The 21,826-nt window shown below is 38.5% G+C and overlaps 1 protein-coding gene across 1 annotated transcript; it reads left to right on the top strand.

Annotated features, from left to right (window-relative positions):
- The first annotated feature begins 289 nt into the window (after window positions 1–289).
- Window positions 290–20,342, top strand: LOC109266234 (protein mono-ADP-ribosyltransferase PARP15-like). The gene is made up of 4 exons (XM_019448086.2): window positions 290–303; window positions 922–1,138; window positions 19,324–19,440; window positions 20,162–20,342. Exons 1-4 carry the CDS (start codon window positions 290–292, stop codon window positions 20,222–20,224), a joined length of 411 nt encoding a protein of 136 aa, XP_019303631.2. The 3' UTR covers window positions 20,225–20,342.
- The last annotated feature ends 1,484 nt before the right edge of the window (window positions 20,343–21,826 follow it).

Below are 21,826 nucleotides of genomic sequence, written 5' to 3' on the forward strand. Positions count from 1 at the left end.
TAAAATAAAATAAAAAAGAATTGCTACAGACTACAGACCACTGTGCTCTCCTTACTGATTAACTTCTCTAAAGTTCCTGTAAAAATCTATCGGCCAGGCAGAAACCTTGAGGTAGGTTTTCAGACAAGAGTCTGCCTTCTCCCCAGGTGGTCAGCCTCCTGAATAAAGCTTATATTCCTTTTCAATCAAAACTCCTTTCTTGTGTATTGGCCTTTCTAACCAAGGGCAGTCGAACTTGGGTTCCTGTAACAGGTGTAGAACACACTCCTCCCTTGTCCCTTCAGTCTAGATGGTAAGGGGAGGGTGAGGCTGCTTCAACATTTCTCACCAATTTCTGTTAACCCTTTGCCTCCACCTATATAGGTAATTACTTTATTAAACTCTCTTCGATTACCCATTTTGAGTATACATGTGGCCCGAACCCCTTTTGGAAAGCTCACCTTTAATGTTGTCCTTTCTTTCTTTCTTCCTTTCTTTCTCTTTCTTTCTTTCCTTTTTTTTTTTTTTTTTTTTTTTTCAAGTAGGCTTCCTACCCAACTTGTGGCTTGAACTCCAGACCCTGAGATCAAGACTGGTATGCTCCAGGGACTGAGCCAGCCAGGTGGAAAGTTCACCTTTACAGACACTTTGCTTTTATGACAGACTTACATTTCTTTCTAATGCAAAGAAATTCGAAGAGTATTTCATACTTTGCCTCATTTAATCGCCATGATAATATAAAGTAGCTATGCCCACTGTTAACAGATGCAGTCGACTGGGGTTCCACACCTGACCAATCGCAGAGCTCAGAATCTGGCCACCAAATTTGTGACAGCAATGCCTGTCCCCAATGGATGATATAATCTTTAGGCAGCTGTTCGCAACCTCAAGACCACAAGGAAGGCAGAAGTGCTTTTCACAGAAAAGAAAGTGAAAGAAAAGGCACACGCCGGTTGGGTGGGTCCGGGGTGGTGACAGTGGACCGGCGAAGCTGGGGAGAGCTGCGCTGTGCTTCTCCGGGCCCGGACACGCGAAGAACTTGCGCACCAACTTGTGGCTGTGCGAACAGAGCCCAAGCGATCGGGAGACCGGGAGGCCGAGGTCGGCGGGGAGCCCGGCAGCCCGACCCGCTTCCTGGCCCCCTTCCTCCGGGAGGATGGTGAGGGGCGCCACGGGCGGGGGTGCGGAGGGCGGTGCGCGACACAGCAGCACCAGGCGTCGCGGAAGACTGCTGGGCCTTCGAACCCTCTCTTCCTAGGGAGGAGCTTACCGCCGCGACTTGTTTCGGAAGAGAGTAGAGTGTCGGGCATCATTTTCCTGGGAATCTTTGGTCTCTTTGCTCTCAAATTTCAAAAGTTCCGTATCAATCAGGGATATTAATCTTTTATCTGTGATAATAATGTTATCACTAATGTTATAACTATTACCTTTCATTTGTCTTCTGAGTTTGCTTATGGTGGCTTTTCCCCCCCATGCAAACGGTTTTTATTTTTATAGGAAAATTTACCAATCTTTTATTTTATTGCATTTGGAATTTGGGGCATATTTTAAAAGCTTTCCTCATCGCCCAGGTTATAGTCACGCATTTTATTTGTAATGCTTTATTTTTTACATTTAGATCTTTGATACATTTGGAGTTTATTCTTGTTTATGATTTGAGGAATGGATAAAACTTTTATCTTTTTCCCAAATGGGTATCCACTTGTCCCAGCACTATTTATTAAAAAGATTAGCACTGCTTCAGTAACTTGAGATACAACATTTATCATATACCAGATTTTTATACGTACTTTGGCTGTTTCTAGAACTTCTGTTTTATTCCATTGACATGTTTATTCATCTGCTGCAGAGAGGCTTTGTTATATATTTTAATATCAGGGCTAGCTCCCTTAAGAGCTCTTCCTTCCTGCTGTTTTCCTAGCTATTCTTATGTGCTTATCTTATAAACTTTAGGATTGACTTCTGATTTATGATCAGTGTCAAAAAAAAAGCTCATTGGGATTTGTACTGGATTTGCATTAAGCTTATAAATTACAGACAACTGACATCTTGAGATAGTGTTGAGATGTTCTAATCAAGAACAAAGGATATAATTTCATTTGTTTGGGTTTACTTTTGTGTCTTTAAAGAGTGTTTATAGTTTTTTTACATAGAATATTTGTTAAGTTTGTTCCTAAATACTTTATCTCTTTTTTTTTTTTTTTGCTATTGTAAATGAGATTTTTCATTCATTATATCTTCAATTTGTGTATATGAACGCTATTGACATCCTTTCATTTTTAAAATTGAGGTACAATTTATATACAGCAAATTTATAATTTTTAGTGTACAGTCTGTTTTTTGACAAATGTACACAATCGTGTAGCAACCACAAGGTATAAAAGATACAAAGACAGAAAGATAGAAAAAAGAGTTTCATCACCCCTGAAAATTCCCACCAGTTCCTTTGGAATCAAGCTCACTCAAGGTGAGTCCCTGGCAAATACTGGTCAGATTTTGGTGCTGATAGTTCCAGAATGTCATATAAGTGGAACCGTACAGCACATAGTCTTTTGAGCCTTGCTTCTTCCACTTAGCATAAGGCAGTTGATTTTCATCCACAGAGCTGGAACTATCACTAATTTGCTATTGCTTTCTAATTTAATTTCACAGTGGTTAAAAACATGCTTGTGTTATTTGAATCCTTTTAAATTTATATACTGAGATTTGTTTTCTAGACAGAATATGGCTATCTTGATAAATTCTGTGGTCATTGGGTTAAGTGTTCTATTGATGTCAGTTAGATTAGGTTGGTTGAAAGTGTTGTTCAAGTCCTCATATCCTTACTTATGTTATGACTAGTTGTACTATCAGTAATTGAGAAAGGATGCTGAAATCCCCAAGTATAATTACAGATTTATTTCTCCTTGAAGTTCTATCAGTTTGGACTTCATATATTTTAAAAATCTATTATTAGCTGTACACATACTTAGGATTATTAATTCCTCTTAATGAATCTATTTGTTTGTCACTCCAAATGATGTAGAGTAAATGTTCTTATATTTACAAGCATTTATAAATATATAAATATAGAATCTATATATAAATTAATAATATTACAGATTATAGATTACAGATATCACATTATATATAGATATTACATTGTAGATTATAGATATATATTTATATATTATGTATTTATAGAAATATATAAGTATAGTACCTTTATTCTATTACTTTTAGAGTGTTTAAAATTAACATTTAAAAAATTGTGTTAAATTTTTTCAACGCTTATTTTTGAGAGAGAGAGAGAGACAGAGTGTGAGTAGGGGAGGGGCAGAGAGAGAGGGAGACACAGAATCTGAAGCAGGCTCCAGGCTTCAAGCTGCCAGCACAGAGCCCGACGCGGGGCTCCAACTCATGAACCGTGAGATCATGACCTGAGCCGATGTTGGATGTTTAACTGACTGAGTCATGCAGGCGCCCGGTATATGGGTTGTTCTTTCTCTGACTGACTAATTTCACTTAGCATAATACCCTCCAGTTCCATTCACATAGTTGCATTGGCAAGATTTTATTCTTTTTGATTGCCAAGTAATACTCCATTGTATTATATATACCACATCTTCTTTATCCATTCATCCATTGATGGACATTTGGGCTCTTTCCATACTTTGGCTATTATTGATAGTGCTGCTATAAACATGGGGGTGCAACTGTCCCTTCGAAACAGCACACCTGTATCCCATGGGTAAATACCTAGTAGTGCAGTTGCTGGGTTGTAGGGTAGTTCTATTTTTAGTTTTTTGAGGAACCTCCATACTTTTTTCCAGAGTGGCTGCAACAGCTTGCATTCCCACCAACAATGCAAAAGAGATCCTCTTTCTCCACATCCCTGCCAACATCTGTTGTTGGCTGAGTTGTTAATGTTAGCCATTCTGACAGGTGTAAGGTGGTATCTCATTGTGGTTTTGATTTGTATTTCCCTGATGATGAGTGATGTTGAGCATTTTTTCATGCATTGGTTGGCCATCTGGATGTCTTCTTTGGAGAAGTGTCTCTTCATGTCTTTTGCCCATTTTTTCACTGGATTATTTGTTTTTTGGGTGTTGAGTTTGATAAGTTCTTTATAGATTTTGGATACTAACCCTTTATCTGATATGTCATTTGCAAATATCTTCTCCCATTCTGTTGGTTGCCTTTTAGTTTTGCTGATTGTTTCCTTCACTGTGCAGAAGTGTTTTATTTTGATGAGGTCCCAGTAGTTCATTTTTGCTTTTGTTTCCCTTGCCTCCGGAGCCATGTTGAATAAGAAGTTGCTGCAGCCAAGATCAGAGATTTTTGCCTGCATCACATCATCTATTCTTAATTTAGAACTGTTTAGCTTTATAATTACTACTTAAAGATACATTTTTAAAAATTGGGCAGAGGATACAGAAAGTTCCCATATACCACCTGGCCCCCCTCAATTTCCCCCACTATCAACATCTCACACCAGAGTGGTACACTTGTTACAATTGGTGAGTCTACATTAACATGTTATTATCACTCAAAGTTCATAGTTTACATTAGAGTTTACTCTTGGTATACTACATTCTATGATTTTTGACAAATGTTTAGTAACATATATCCACCATTATGGTACCATACAAAAGAGTTTCACTGCCTTAAAAATCTTCTGTACTCTGCTATTCATCTTTCCCTCTCCTCTAATCTCCAGTACCCACTGCTTTTTTTTTTTTTTTTACTGTTTCCATAGTTTTGCCTTTTCCAAAACATTATTTAGTTGGAATCATTTGTTAGCCTTTTCAGATTTGGCTTGTTTCACATAGTAATATACATTTAAGTTTCCTCCATGTTTTTTTTAAATTTTTTTTTAATGTTTATTTATTTTTGAGACAGAGAGAGACAGAGCATGAATGGGGGAGGGTCAGAGAGAGGGAGACACAGAATCTGAAACAGGCTCCAGGCTCTGAGCTGTCAGCACAGAGCCTGACACGGGGCTCGAACTCACGGACTGCGAGATCATGACCTGAGCCGAAGTCGGCCGCTTAACCGACTGAGCCACCCAAGCGCCCCAAAGTTTCCTCCATGTTTTTAATGGCTTGAGAGCTCATTTATTTTTAGCACTGAATAATATTCCATTGTCTGGCTGTACCAATGTTTATTTATCCATTTACCTATTGTAGAAGAACATCTTAGTTGCCTCGAAGTTTTGGCAGTTATGAATAAAGTTACTATATCCAGAATTTCTGGTATACTTCCTATAACATCATCTATTCTTTTTTTCCCCCATAATATTATTATTTTTTTATTTTATTTTTTATTTTTTTTAATTTACATCCAAATTAGTTAGCATATAGTGCAACAATGATTTCAGGAGTAGATTCCTTAGTGCCCCTTACCCACTTAGCCCATCCTCCCTCCCACAACCCCTCCAGTAACCCTCAGTTTGTTCTCCATATTTATGAGTCTCTTATGTTTTGTCCCCTTCCCTGTTTTATATTATTTTTGTTTCCCTTCCCTTATGTTCATCTGTTTTGTCTCTTAAAGTCCTCATATGAGTGAAGTCATATGTCTTCTCTGACTGACTAATTTAACTTAGCATAATACCCTCCAGTTCTATCCACATAGTTGCAAATGGCAAGATTTCATTCTTTTTGATTGCAGAGTAATACTCCATTGTATATATACAGTACATCTTCTTTATCCATTCATCCATTGATGGACATTTGGGCTCTTTCCATACTTTGGCTATTGTTGATAGTGCTGCTATAATCATGGGGGTGCATGTGTCCTTTCGAAACAGCACACCTGTATCCCTTGGATAAATGCCTAGTAGTGCAATTGCTGGGTCGTAGGGTAGTTCTATTTTTAGTTTTTTGAGAAACCTCCATACTGTTTTCCAGAATGGCTGCACCAGCTTGCATTCCCACCAACAATGCAAAAGAGATCCTCTTTCTTCACATCCTCGCCAACATCTGTTGTTGCCTGAGTTGTTAATGTTGGCCATTCTGACAGGTGTAAGGTGGTGTCTCATTGTGGTTTTGATTTGTATTTCCCTGATGATGAGTCAAAATCTTATTTAATTAATTTAAGTCCATTAGATTGAATGTCTTAGTGTTCTGGCCTAAACTAAGTATGTCATAAACTTAGTTGTCATACTCAAACTAAGTTGTCTGGCCTAAACTAAGTCCATTAGATTGAATGTCTTAGTGTTCTGGCCTAAACTAAGTTGTCAAACAGATTAATTACTCCTAGAAGAGAAGAAGGCAACTAGGATCGTAGACATGGTAAATCACTCATCACTGGCAGAGGCTATTGATTGATATTTGAGTATTATTTACCTAAAATGTTCAGTGATACACTGTTGGATGATAATATTTGCCCATTTTAAAATCAGGTTGTTTTCTTATTGTTGAATTGTAAGAGTTCTTTATATTTTTGGATAACAGCTTTTTTTTTTTTTTTATCAGTTCTGTCTTTTGCAAATATTTTGTTCCAGGCTGTGGAAAGATGCATTTTAAAGTGTAGCAGGCCAAAGTCCCTTATCATTTCATTTGGTATTATCTTGTTTTTTAAGTTATATTTGCTTCCATTTTGTCAAATTTTATAATTTATCATGTTGGTATCTTTTAAATTTTTTTAAATGTTTTTATTTATTTTTGAGAGAGAGAGAGACAGAGCATGAGCAGGGGAGGGGCAGAGAGAGAGGGAGACACAGAATCCGAAGCTGGCTCCAGGCTCTGAGCTCTCAGTACAGAGCCTGATGCAGGGCTCAAACTCAAGACTGTGAGATCATGACCTGAGCTGAAGTCGAACGCTTAACCAACTGAGCCACCCAGGTGCCCCAAGGATTTAGGATTTTTAACACCTGAAATTTGGGGGCACACATTCTCTCCGTAGCATTTGTGAACAAGTTTTTGTGTGGGCATAGGTTTCATGTCTCTTGGGTATATTCTTATCTGGGAGTAAAATGTCTGGGTCATAAGGTAATTCTAACTTTTCGAGGAACTGCAAAAGTATTTTCCAAAGTGATCGTATCATTTTATAGTCCCATGGTATGAGGGTATGTCAAGGTATGAGGGTTCCAATTCCTCCACATCCTTGCCAACATTTGTTATTGTCTGTCTTTTTAAATTTTAGTTATTCTAGTGGGTGTGGAGTAGTACCTCATTGCAGTTTTGATTTGCATTTTCTTAATGACTAACAATTGAACATTTTATTATGTCTTTATTGGCCATATATATATCTTTCTTGGAGAGGTATCTGTTCAAATCCTTTGCCTATTTTTAAATTGGATTATTTGCTTTTTTATTATTGAGTTGTAAGAGTTCTTTATATATTCTAGATACGAGTCCCTTATCAACTCTGATTTACAAATATTTTTTCCCATTTTATGGATTGTCTTTTCATTGTCTTCATGGTGTTGATGATTTTAAAATTTTTTCATAATATGTGGTTGTAGTATTTATAAAGAATGACTGTTTTGGATATCTTTTCCTTTCTATATTTATCCTCATTTCTTTTCACCACCTTATTTTGATGACCAGGAAGAATTCTGAAAAATATATCAAAAATAGAAGTGGTAACAGAGCACATTTTTAGTTTTTGTTTTATTTTGTTTTTCACATTTCTAAGGAGAGTGACTGTCATGTTTCTTCACTGTGAATACTGTTAACTTCTGAGTTCAGAGTAAGCCTCTTTATCATGCTTAAAGTTCCTTTATTTCTCTTTCAAGGGTTAAAAACAGTGAAAAATGAAAGCAATAGTCTCTATTCTCCCCATAAATGTCTACCCCATACCCAGTCTTCTTTGTGAATGTGTAGTATTTTTGTACTTTGGTTATCTGTAGATTGCCCTTTCATTATGCAGTAACAGGAACTTCTTTCTTTTCAGTAACAAGTTATAGCTCTAGTAATTTATGTCAGTGGATGAGCACCATCATTTATTGTCATGTTTGTGTGGTTTTTTTTTTCCTTGTGATTTGGTGAGAAGATCTGACCTTACAAAGAATAATATTTAATTTTACATGATCATTTAGCCAGAGTTACTATTTTCTTTTCCTTTATTTCCTCCTTCCTTCCTTCCTTCCTTCCTTCCTTCCTTCCTTCCTTTCTTCTTTCCTTGCCTTTTCTTTCTTTCTTCCTTTCTTTCTTTCTTTCTTTCTTTCTTTCTTTCTTTCTTTCTTTCTTTCTTTCTTTCTTATAAGGCAATGAGTGAAATCTATTTTCTTCCAAAACATCAGAAAGTAATATAAAGGCCAAAGCCTTTCTAACATCTTAAACATATCTGTCTCCTTAAAAATTGCTAAGTTGGAAGACCTCAGTATAAAAGTAATACTTTTCAGAAGAGTGGATAAAATGGATGAAATGGAAGAGGATGAAATAGAGGAGTTTTCAAAATACCCTTTACAAGCCTCCATTTTTATTGTATTTCACAATATCTAAGACACCATGCCTGAGAATGTGCTCTCCTTGCTTGTGGAGTTGATTAGTGGCCGGTCAGAAGCCAATGGTGACTTCAGGGTGGAAATAATACCCAATATTAAAGTTGCTGTCATGACTTTTCTCAAAAATACTGGTAAGACAGACAATATCTTTTAACCTTTCATTTGCGAATTGTGTTTGTATCCTACTTTGAGATTCTAGACATCTCACAGTGGGTTTTGTTTAAAAGTTGTGCTCTTTCTAACTCCCAGTAAGACAATTGCAAAGGATTATGTATTATTATTTCCGGTACTCCTAATAACTAGCATTTATCAAGTGCTTTGCTCTATGCTAAGCACTGTGCTAAATTTTTACTTGCTTCTTCTTAAAACATATAGCACTATGAGATAGGTACTGTTATTACTGCCATTTTACAGATAAAGAAATCTAGGTTTAGAGAGAATTAAATGATTTGGTCACAGTCACACCGCTAGTAACATTCTGACTTCTGAGTGTATTTTTTTTCTTTCCTTTTTTTACTTTAGAGAGAGACCATGAACAGGGGAGAGGGGCAGAAGGAGAGAGAGAGTGAGAAAGAGAGAGGGAATTCCAAGTAGGCTCCATGCTCAGCACAGAGCCTGACACAGGGCTCGATCCCTTGACACTGGGATCATGACCTGAGCCAAAATCAAGAGTTGGACACGCAACTGACTGAGTCATCCAGGCACCCCCTGAGTGTATTTTCTTAACCACTGTGACTATGCCCTCAAATTTCCTATGAGCATAAACAAATTTATTCTTATGACAATGACATGTCCAAATAGAGACCAAGATATGGTGAAATTGGTGGGGGGGGGGAGGGGGCAGAGAGAAATTAGAGTGAAGAAACAATATCATATTATAATCATTATTATTATCAGCTTACACAATGGCTGCACATACTTGATTTCATTTAGAGAGATAGCTGTTGATACATGTTCCCAAAATGGTCTTAAGTGGAGGCCAGTGTGCACTCATGCATTCTCAGTAAGCAACGTGGGATAGGTTGAAGTTGATACTGTGAAATTTAACTTTATGTAGAAATATAGTATCTAAATTTTAATTCTTAGTTATGGCCTCTAAATCAAGTTACTATTTAAAATCTGTTTTCTTTTGCCATGAAATGAGATTATAGTACCAATAAACTGATTTTTATTTGTAGATGACAAGGCATTTGTTAATGTTTGTGTCAGACACTATAGAATTCAGCAATTTCAGATTTTCCCAAGACTTCTGGAACTGACAAGAACCATTAGGATTGAAAATCTGCCACCTCATGTTGATAAAATTTCGTAACAATTTTCTTGGAAAACCCCACAAATGGAGGAGAAGGAGTAACCAATGCACAGCTTTTCCCAGAGAAGAGTTCAGCCCTGGTTGAGTTTTCTGACTACCAAGGTAATTGATTCTCTTCTTTCTAAATCTTTACAGTTATTATTAACCATTTCATGCACAAATGAAGTCAAATTAGAAGCCACACAAGTGGTTAGGAAAACCATCAAAGCCACCCATTCTTACTGGAATATGCCATGAATTAACTCAAGGCTTTGAATAGGTCTTTGTGAAGACCTAGATGAAAGAATTGTTTTTTGTGCAGTAAAAAAAAAAAAAAACCAAAAAAAAAAAACCAGAAAACAAAAACTTCTCTTGACCTCAATTTCTCTGCAGTTACTGCTTCATTTTTGGTTTCCCTTTGCAGAAAAATTTCTCAGGTGAGTTTGTCATTACTCATCCCCATTTTCTCTCCTCTTACTCTTTCTCAAATCCATCCGAGAGGAGGCTTTACCCCCACTATTCCATCAAAATTGCTCTCGTCAAGGTCAGCAATGACCTCCTAAACTAAATTCATGAACCAGTTTTCAGGCTTAATTTTACTTGATCTCTTCATAGCATTTGACTCAATGATAAATAACTCTCTCCTTCTAAGCGCACTTTGTTCACTTGCTGCTAGGATGCCACACTTTGTTCTCCTACCTCGGTAGCTGCTAATTCTCATTCTTCCTTCATTTTACCTTTTCTTCAACTTTTAATTTAGAGCTCGGTTCTTTACTTCTTTTTGTCTACACTCAGTTCCTTGGAGATCTGGTGGCTTTAAATACTGTCTATGTATCCATGACTTTCAATTCATGTCTCCAGTCAAGACTCTCTCATAAACTCCAATGTCAGTTTTCACTGCTAGTAGACCTATTCACCTGGTTGCCTAAAAGTATGTGACATAAATATAACATGTCCAAGACAAAACTCCCAGTCCTTCTCACCTTATGCCACCAACCTGCATTATCCACAGGCTTTCCCATCTCAGTTGATAGCAGTTCCATCCTCCTAGTGATGAGGGAGCTTGAGGCAGGCTGAGGGCAAAATACAGACTAGCACACACCACACACACACCCTAGGTGGGACATGTGTGATATTCCTCAGGCACTGCTGGCTACCCTAGGACAAAGGAGAGGAAAGAAAACAAATGACTAACTGATAGAAACCACAGTCATATAGGACGTGGGTCTCCATCAGTTTACAAATATCTTGGTAAATTACAAGAAAAAGGCAATCTTGTCAATAGACTAATCTCCAGAAACCTATAGACTCTGTTTCCTGGAGCCCCAGCATCACCCCTCAGTAGTGATATGGGAAACAAAGGCAAGAAGAAAATGGCAGGTAAAATTGAATATCCTCATAAGTGGCAGCCCATTGACAAATACTTAAGGCAAATACAGAGTGTAGCATTTCTCCTGGAACCCCCTACCATCCTAATGTTAATGCCTTAGTAGAGGGAAAACAAAGCTTGACAATAGCAAGGCCTCAGGTATCTTAGGAGTCCTCTTTAGCATATCAAAGTCCCTCTGGAGACCTCCCTTTTGACTTTACGTCCCCAACTCAATAGTATAAAACCAGCCATTCTTCACAACCCCAGTGCAGCTCTTTCTGCCTATGGGTCCTGTCCCTGTGCTTTAATAACATCACCTTTTGCACTGAAGACGTCTTCAAGAATTCTTTCTTGGTCATTGGCTCCAGCCCTCTTTCCCCCCCCTCCCCCCCCACCCGCCCCCACACTTAACCCCAAAAACTCATCATTCTTTGCTCAGGCCAAAACCTGGGAGTCTCTCATATCCCACACCTAGTCTTAGGAAATCCTGTTCACTCTAGCTTCAAGATGTATTCATAATCTGATCACTTCTCAAAGAGCATGATAAGAATTTGGAAAATTAAATGAACTATTTTAAAGGTAGTAACAAACTCCCAAAGAGCTTATGCCACAGAGTAGTTTATATTTTAGATAATATGACTAAATAAATACCATTATTAATGGCCATATTTCACCTGCACATCCCCTCCTAACTATGATCCTTAGGAAGAGTTGCTAAAGCCAAAAAATATCCCTGAAACTGTAGGTGGAGATAGAAGGCTGGGGAATGGAAATGAATGAGGTCAAGAGAAGAGAAGCAAAAATTAGGATCTTTCTCACATAGCTTGGAAGGAAACCAGTCAAGCAGGAAAGCCAAAAATTGAGATCCTCTCTAGAAAGAAAAGGAGCTTAACTTTCAATAGTGGTTTAAGAAGCTAATAGTCTTAGGACTAGACTGAAATAATATCTGATTCTTCATATAGCAATGAATTGATACCACTGGACATTGTTTTTAATGTTTATTTATTTTTGAGACAGAGAGAGACAAAGCACGAGCATGGGAGGGGCAGAGAGAGGAAGACACAGAATCTGAAGCAGGCTCCAGGCTCCGAGCTGTCAGCATAGAGCCCGACATGGGTCTTGAACCCACGAACCGTGAGATCACGACCTGAGCTGAAGTCTGACACCTGACCATTGGAGCCACTCAGGCACCCCACACCACTGGACATTTTTAATTGGCACTTTATGAGAAGACAAATGTTTAGTGTGGGTATCCCTCACCTGGCAGACGTCTATATTTAAAACGGTGTAATTCTTAGGACTCATACTAACCTCTCAAAGTTGCAAAATATGAAGGTCCCATCTCTCTTGCATACTTGTCACCTAGTCCTTAGCTAGTGTTGACATCTGAAGAGCTTTTTTTTTTTTAACAGTTAATTATGGTTATACTCTGGTAAATGGCTAGTGGCTAAGCACAGTCAATGTCTCGAGATAATGTGCAAGTTGGGTTAGCTAAAAGCCTGAGTCTGCACTCCAACCATTGTGAGCTAAAGAAGCCATCAGGAGAGGCAGAGTGATATAGGGTGTAGTGCAGCATTTTACAAACTTTTTGTAAACCATGGGGCACCATAAAAATAGGTATTTTATATCTCAACCCATACCTTATGTAAAAACAAAAACATTTGTTGCAATTTGGAAAAAAAGTTTTGCCGCAACATGCATTTCTTGCTAAGGAACCGTTATACTCTGTTTTCTATTATATTCTGTTTTGTTTTTGTTTGGTTGGGTTTTGAGGCTTTTGTTGTTGTTTATATTTTTTTGTTAAGACCCTTAAAATTCATATTGTTGCATAGTTATCAGAGGTTGGCATTCAGCAATGACTTTGACACAAAGGATTAGGGGGTAGGGGTTTTAACCTTATCTCCTCTGTCTCCACCAGCCTGCCTCTTCAAGCCATCCTAAATAAGCATACGGTCTGTGTTAGTTTTCTATTGCTCCATACCAAATTTAGTGGCTTTACATAGCAACCATTTATTATCCTACTTTCTGAGGGTGAGGAATTTGGGAGCAGCTTAACTGGGTGATTCCAGATAAGGATCTCTCATGAGGTTGCTATCAACCTGTTATTTGGGGCTGCAGTTATCTGAAGGCTTGATGGGGACTGGAGAGTTTCTTCTAGGCTCACTCACATAACTGCTGCCAGAGGTCTCACTTCCCTCCCTTGAGGGCCTTTCCATAGGGTTGTTCGTGATGTGGCAGCTGGCTGCCCCCAGACTGAGTTATCTGAGAGAGAGAGGGTGGCAGGGGAGGGGGCAAGGGCTATAGTGCCTTTTGTCATCTAGCGTCAGAAGTGACACAGCATCACTTGTGCCATATTCTGTTGGTCACAGAGACCAACTTTGATACAAGATGGAAGGAAGTTATAGAAAGGCATGATTATCAGGGATCATTGGTGCCATCTTACTTACACAATCCAAGGAAATACAGCTTTAAGACAAGTTCCACATACTGCCCCCTACTTCTAGCCAGATTGTCACTCCTAAGCCTTCTATATAGAAATAGAGCATCACTGGCCTTTAGAATCCCAAAGATACATATTTAAATTCTAGAATTTACTAGCTGGATAGTGATAGCAATGTCACTTCCTTACTCTGTTTCCTCATTTAAAATGGGTATAAAACCTATCTCACAGGGTCGTTATGAAGATTAAGTAGGATAATATTTGTACACTGCCTGACACAAACCAGGTATTCAATAAATAAAGTTATTATAACTATCAAATTAGGAAAGAATGGAAAGCATAAGTTACTAATTTGATGGGAAATAATAGATATGAATTGTGTTCTAGATAAATGTAGGTCTCAGCTGCTACAGGATAAAGTGCTATTATTAAGTGATGTTTGAATAGTTCGGTGTCCTTCATTCTGATACTGTTATCACCTCTGACATAAAAGTACTGTAATAAACTATTTCTACTGGGTAACATGTATTTGAAAATAGGCTAGTCAGGGCACCTGGGTGGCTGAGTCGGTTAAGCATCCAACTCCTGATTTCGGCTCAGGTCAAGATCTTAGGGTCATGAGATGGAGCCCCACAGCAAATTCTTTTTTTCCCTCTCTCTCTGCCCCCCATCACTCCTGCACACCTGTGTGCTCTCTTTCTCTCTAAAAAAAAAAAAGGAAGGAAGGAAGGAAGGAAGGAAGGAAGGAAGGAAGGAAAAGAAATAGGCTAATGAATTTAATTTAGAGAAAAATCTCCCCTGCCCCCGCAAAAAGAAAAATGGTTGTCTTAGATGTAAAATCACATCCCTAAGTGATGGTCCATCTTCTGCTTGGCTGGGAACTCATTGTCCCCCAAGTTGACCCATTCTTCCTTAGGACAGTTCTAATTATTAAAAAAATTTAGCAGCATATGAAGCCCAAATATGTTTTACTTATTAGTCCTTGTTATTCCTTTTAAAGTTGTAGAAATAAATCCTTTATAAGATAACCCTTCAAATGTTTAATGACAACTATTACGTGCAGCTCCCTTCATCTACTTATTATCTGTACTTCTGCAAGTTAAATATATTCAGTTCCTCTTATATATCCTCATGTGATGTGGTTTTGAATCCTTTTACAGCATCAGTTTCCCTCTTCAGAACACCATAGCTAGTTTTCATAATCCCTTTGCAATGTTTGGCACCTTAAACTAAGTACCATACCCCAGGTATTGCCTATTTTTACCAGTCAAAAGTAGAATAGGGTTATTTATTCACCATACATATTCTTGTTACTATGTTGTTTTTTTTTAATTATAGCCTCAAATCTCATTACTACCCTTTTAAAGATGAATGGACTTTATTTTTAGAACAATTTTAGGTTTATAGAAAAATTAAGCAGAAAGTAAGGAGAATTCCTCCTACCCCTAGTTTTCCCTAGTATTAACATCTTGCATTAGTGTGGTACATTTGCTACAATTGATGAAAGCTACATTATTTTTAACTAAATTCCATCACATTAGAGCTCACTCTTAGTGTTGGATGCTTCTCTGGGTTTTGACAAATGCATAATGTCATGTGTCCTCAATTATAGTTTCATACAGAATAATTTCAGTGCCCTGAAAATCCCCTGTGCTCACCTATTCACCCTTCCCTTCCTCCTCCAAACTGCAAGCAGCCACTGATATTTTTACTGTCTCCACAGTTTTGTCTTTTCAAAAATGTCATGTAGTTGGAATCATATAATATGTAGTCTTTCAGATGGGCTCCTTTGCTTAGCAACAGGCATTATATTTCCTCTATGCCTTTTTGTAGCTTCATAGCTCATTTCTTTTATCTCTGAATCATATTCTGTTTTATGGAGGCATCATATCCATTATGTATCCATTCATTTATTGAAGGACACCTTGGTTACTTCCAAGTTTGGGCAATTATGAATAAAGCTATATTGCTACTATAAACATTCATTTACAGGTTTTGTGTGGACATAAGTTTTCAAGTTATTTGGATAAATACCATAAAGTACAAATGCTGGATCATATGGTAAAAGTATGTTTAGTTTTGTAAGAAATTGCCAGACTGTCTCCAAAGTGGCTGTACCATTTTGCATTCCCATCAGCAATGGATGAGAGTTCCTACTGCTCCATGTGCTTCCCAGCATTTGGTGACTTTTTTTTTTCTTCTTCTTTCTTTTTTTTTTTTTACATTTATTTTTACTTTGAGAGACACAGAGATACCACGAGTTGGGGAGGAGCAGAGAGAGGGAGACAGAATCCCAAGCAAGCTCTGCACTGTCAGCACGGAGCCTAATGCGGGGCTCGAACTCATGAAACTGTGAGATCATGACCTGAGCCAAAATCAAGAGTCAGTTGTTTAACCGAGTGAGCCACCCAGGCGCCCCCTTTTTTCCTTCTTAAACACAGCTACATCACTGTTGATTTATACAGAATTTACTGTCAACCGAAATCCCTTAGATGTTTTTATACTAGCTGCTAAGCCACACTTTCTTTCTCCCAAACTTGTGCAGTTATTCTTTGGACTTTTCTTAGTGCCCTTCCTTTCTTTTGGTGCTTCTCCAAAAGTCCTGGGGTCTCTTTTATTTATTAGGTTCTTTCATAATTCAACTGCTATAGGTATTGCTGTGAAGGACTCACAACCTTCTCCAGAGAGATTGCCTTCAGGAGACTAAAGGCCTGGGAACTGGAGGTATCTGGGAGTTTACATTCATCACCCAACCAGGATGACCTGTAGACAATAACTGACTGGTATGAGGTTCTAAAACCCAGCTCCCTGTCTCAAGGTTGGGATAACACCATAATGCAATTTATATACTCCAGAGCTCCTTGCAGGATTAGCAGAAGCCCGGCTTAACCTGAACCACATTCTCTGTCTTTGTCTCTCACATCCTACAGGTTTTTCCTGAGGGTACAACTTTAATAATTCACATGAATCCTCATCTCAGGCTCTGCTTCTAGGGAATCTGAACTAATTTTATGAATTTTTTTTATTACAGCATGCAATTGTTTTTAACTGTTTTTGACTATTACAACTATTCCTTTAAAAATGGTATTGGCTTTACTTCTAACAGTTCATTTTTAATTGCTCATGCATTATTGTTTGTATTTATTGAATCTTTAAGAGCCAAGTTTGTTTGTTTGTTTTTTCAGAAAAAAAATCACCTCCCCAATATTGTAATGAATGTCAATGGGAATACCAGATTAATTGTACAGACCTTCACTACAAAGTAAACATGAATGGAATAGATCTATTTCATTCAGTGCGAATTGGGTCCATTGCATTCATGAATGTCACATCTTTCATCGAGCTGCCTGACAGTGGTGGTACCATTTTAGGGAGATATACTATATTGCAGAGTCTCATTAGTACCAGGATTTCTTTTTGTGCCAAAGATTTTGTCTGAATACCTACCTTTTGCTTTTTCTTTTTTTAGTGGTGGACACCTACTTGGCCAAAAAGCTTGTCTTCAATGAAAGGCCCATTACTGTGTTTCCATATTATGTGACTTTGGGCGTAGCCTTATATGGAAAGGAGAAGCCCCTGAGAAAGTTGCTAGCACCATTTTGGGTGGCTCTGCATCCTCTCATATGGAAGATCATGCAGAAGAAGCATCGCCTGATTGGAATGATAAATTATAAAAGGGGAAGGTGACACTCTGAGGTAACATGGCACCAAGTCAACTGTAAGAGGCTAGAGGTAACATTCAGGTCTGCGACCACTGAACTCACTCAAAGAAGAACAAAGATCAATGTCATCAAGACTTGGAAAGAGGACATTTCCAAAAACTTCTGCCATATCATCTTTAAATATAAAGTCACCGAGTTGAATATGAAACCAGCAGTATGGGAAGACATAAAAAACAGCATAGAGGATGATAGGACTTCAACTGAGTCTCATATAGTCAAGGAAGTGGTCATAATAACAGGTTGTTTGTAGGATGTGAAAAGAATTTAACACAAGACACCAATCATAACATTGAAAAGGAAAAAAAATTTGATAGAGAATGTGGCTGGTTCTTCTGAAGGGTTTTCTAGTCTTCATATCAGTGCTTTGAAAAAGTCTATACCCGAGGAATTCTCAGGGTGGGAGATCGAGGTCATTCTTTTGTTTGTTTGTTTGTTTCAAGTTTTTATTTAAATTCTAGTTAGTTAACAGAATGTAATGTTGGTTTCAGGAGTAGAATTAGGCAATTCATCATTTACATATAACATCTATTGCTAATCACAACAAGGGCCCTTCTTAATACCCATTTATCCCACCGCTCACCAGGGTGGGAGGTCATTGATAATGCTTGCAGCAAACATACCACAGTACATGCAGGAGAGTATAAAAAATGAAATTCTTGATCAAGTGAAGAGGACTGTTCAAGCCCATTTCCAGTCCTTCTGGAGTTTCCTATTTGTTATAGAAAGTAGAGTGTGGAAAATTCTCTAAGATTATTTTAAGCAAAGAAAAGTCACATCCTTTTTGAGTTAGATCAGGCATGGAAAATACATTTCATTTCATGGGTTACCTCTGATCAAACGACAGTTGTTGCCTGGAGCTCTGCGTTGAGCAAGATTCTGAAACTATCTGCATTGATTGAAAAAGAGTGTTGATACCAATTAATGTCTGTGACAGATGTGGATGACAAGGTTTATGGGATGGGGTGGTGATGTATCCCATGTTTTTACCATTGGTAAGTGTGACAATACCGTCAGGCAGATCAGCTCCTCTTGCAGATTCTGTGAAGGGCAGATTCAAGGATTGTGTCCTTACAGCTAATAATTTGACTTTAAGTAGGTGGTTTCATCTCTTTGTACACCGGTCACCCCCTCCCCCCCACCATGAAGTTTCTGTACTGGATGATCTGTGATGACCCTTTAAATTCTAAAATTCTATGACTGATGAATAGTCAAGTTATAAATGCGTTGTTGTGGAGAACTAAGGGGTGTTTCTTAGTTTGGGTTCCCTCAGAAGAGAACCTGAGACAGGATTCAAGTGCAAATGATCTAAATAGGGAAGTAAAAGATACTGATGGTGTGTTTTCAAATCCATTACCACTAATCTCACTGGGGAAACTCAGAGTGAGGCCTACCTGGAAGGCAAGGTTGCTGGGGTGGTTTTACAGGAACTCCTATCAATCATTGGATGAGGACTTGAGAGGGGGTGCTGGGAGGGCTCGTTAATTTACCTGCAATTCCTCTCTGCTACACCTGCAAGCAAAGCAGGCTTTGGCACTACAGAAACTCCTCTGACAAGGAATACAGCTGGAGAGGTGCCTGGGTGGCTCAGTCTGACTTCGGCTCAGGTCGTGATCTCACAGTTTCGTGAGTTCTAGCCCTGTGTCAGGCTCTGTGCTCAGAGCCTGGAGCCTGCTTCAGGTTCTGTGTCTCCCCCCCCCTCCCCCCCCCCCCCCCGCCGTCTCTCTTTCTCTCTCTGCCCCTCTCTTACCCGCTCTGTCTCTTTCTCAAAAATAAATAAATAAATAAATAAATATCATTAAAAAAATAAAAAAGAAAGAAAAGACATACAGCTGGAAATAAGACCCAAGTGCCCTTAAATAGTAAGAGCCAGGGGATATGAGCAGGTTCTCCTAAGCTAGAATTCTTGGGGGAATAAGTAAAAGAGCTCACTGGCATTTGAAGTGTTAAATACATTATTTGCTTTTGAATCTTAGGGTTGGCTTATGAGTTGAGTTAGAGAGATGATGAATCTAATAGGTTCTGTTTGGACACCTATGAGGAAAGTCTCCAGATAGCATTGCCTGGTAATTATTTTTACTGTTTTCTCCACAGTCAAGAGACCAAGCCAGCTGGAAAAATGATCTTTCCAACAGACATGTGATAGCCTCAACCCAAACCAAAGAAGGTCTAAAGCTTGTGATGATAAGTGGAGATGTTATTTATTTCCAGGTAAGTGGTACTATTTAGTAAATCCATCAAGAAACAATGGCGTCTAATTAACTGGTTCTGTGATTTAAGGTCAAAGATGAAGACCATATAAATTTGGGAAGTTAAACCCACCGGAGGTTCAAGCAGGGCTATACTCACCATCCCCTGCATTCCATGTGTTCTCATGTGAAGAGATCCAAGTTGACCACAAACCAGGCTGTGCATATGCACCTCTTTTATTTCTCTATAACTTATCTTTACCTATTTTCAACCCAGTTCTGTTTTTTCTCTCCTGTTCCAATCGACATTTATGGGGAGGACATATACACATCCTATTATAATATTATCCTTCACAAATACCCTGTTGCTCCTGTCTGAGCACTTTCTGAGACACAGGCAGAATGAGAAAGGATAAAGATTACCAGTACAGGTACTAAATGCTCAGCCTGGCTTTTGCTGCTTCCCCTTCTATTGCTCCCCCTCCCCTCCCCTTGGAATCACCAATTAGCAGGAGGTGCAGGCACTATACCCCATCTGTAGTTGACATCCATGATACTCAGTGCTGGCTGCACATCCGAATCATCTGGGAAGCTTTTAAAACTATAGATGCCAAGAACTTACCCCTAGAGACTCTGATTTTAATTGGTCAGGTATGTGGTGGGGGGGGAGGGATCAGTAGTTTTTAAAAGAATTCAAGGTGATTCTAATATGAAGAGATTTACTGATGTGGATTCTTCTTCAGAATTCTGTAGTTTCCACCATTTTGACACTTGATATTTACCAGAGGGCATACACTCAAGATTAATGAAAGGAGAATTCTTCTGAGAAATTTGGAGACTCATGGATTATAAGCCACTGGAAATATTCTTTGCTTTTGCTGCATCTAATGAGATAGCAGCAGGGAGGCAGCCAGCCAGTTTCTTCATGTTCTCTAGAGTAGCTAGAGTCCTTCTCTTTGTCACATGGTTTCAGGACCTTGACTCAGAGCTTCAAGGTGAAAATTTGAATCTTATAATTTTACCCAGAAAGGTGGCACTAATCAAGTTCAGAAGACTTATTTATAAAACTGGAATTATAATTATTTAATTTGCAAAGAGGAAGCTAATTGCCATGGCTGTGGGTAATAGAGAGCTCTGTAGCTGCCTATTATGAGATTGTTTGGTGAGCATACTCAGACCAGAAAACAACTGGGTCACATAAAAGTATAGGAAGTTTCTTTTTCACTCTAGAAGGCATAGTGTAGTGGTTATGCAGACCAACTCCAAAGTTAGTCCTGGCAGGGTTCAAATCCCACTTTACCACTGACCAGCCAATGATCTTGGTCAACATTCCCCCTTATGTCTCAGTGTCCTTACCTGTAATTATGGATGATGACAATATTAGGGTTCCTGTGCGGTAGGTCAAGTAAAATAATCCACACAAAGCACTTAGCACCTTCTTGGCACATAGTGAAGACTCAAAAAATGATAGCTATCATCATTATCCACTTAGGACAGACCACTTGAAAGTTTACCTCACCCAATCAGTGCTACAATCTGAGACAGATATTACATACCCTCATCTTATAGATGAGGAAACTGAGGTCTTTTCATGACATAGTCTGTTGATAAACTCTCGCCAACCCTGTCAGGATACCTATTCTCATGGTTGGATGGTGCCATATAAACTTTGGAGCCCTTTAAATCTTTCTTCTCTGAGTTCCTTTCTCTATCCAACTGGTTTCCCAGCCTCCTTGCACACTGTCTCTTGTACATGCCCTTTCCTTTTCATTCCCACAGTCAACTCGTCTTTCAGCACCCCCAGTCACCCCTCTCACCCTCCTGTCTGTTCTCTCCATAGCTGTTTGATGCATATTTATCAGGTGCTCCCTACTGCCTGCAGCATAAAGCCCAAAAAAATGTGAGCTTACGAAGTCTTACATCATCTGGCCCCAAATCTCTTTCCAGCCCTGTCTCTTACCATTAATACTCTCCGTTCACTAAATTGGACTGCTTTCTGACCTTTTGCAATTCTGTGTGTGTTCTTAAATATTTACCCACCTAGAATGCTTACTGCCTTCTTTTCCCCTGTCTCAGATTCATCCCTTATCCTCTTTGTAAAGACTCTACTAACCAGTCCAGTCTAAAGGATTCCTGCTTTTTTTTGAAATTCTATAGCAATTACTAATTGTATTTTTAACACAGTTTCTTTTGATTTTCTTGAACTGATATAAACATTAAGACTATTTTGCTGTTTTACATGTTAATATATTGCTTCCCCAAACTGTGTAGGAATCAGTAACCAGGGAGCAGGGTGAAAATGGGCTGAATCTTGTTTTTTTGGAAAGCTTAATGACTTTTTTTTTTTTAGTTTATTTATTTATTTTGAGAGAGAGAGAGGTAGAGAGAGAGGGAGAGAGGGAAACCCA

Source organism: Panthera pardus, unplaced genomic scaffold (genome assembly GCF_024362965.1).
Source record: "Panthera pardus isolate Hobbes unplaced genomic scaffold, ASM2436296v1 HiC_scaffold_16, whole genome shotgun sequence".
Taxonomy (NCBI): domain Eukaryota; kingdom Metazoa; phylum Chordata; class Mammalia; order Carnivora; family Felidae; genus Panthera; species Panthera pardus.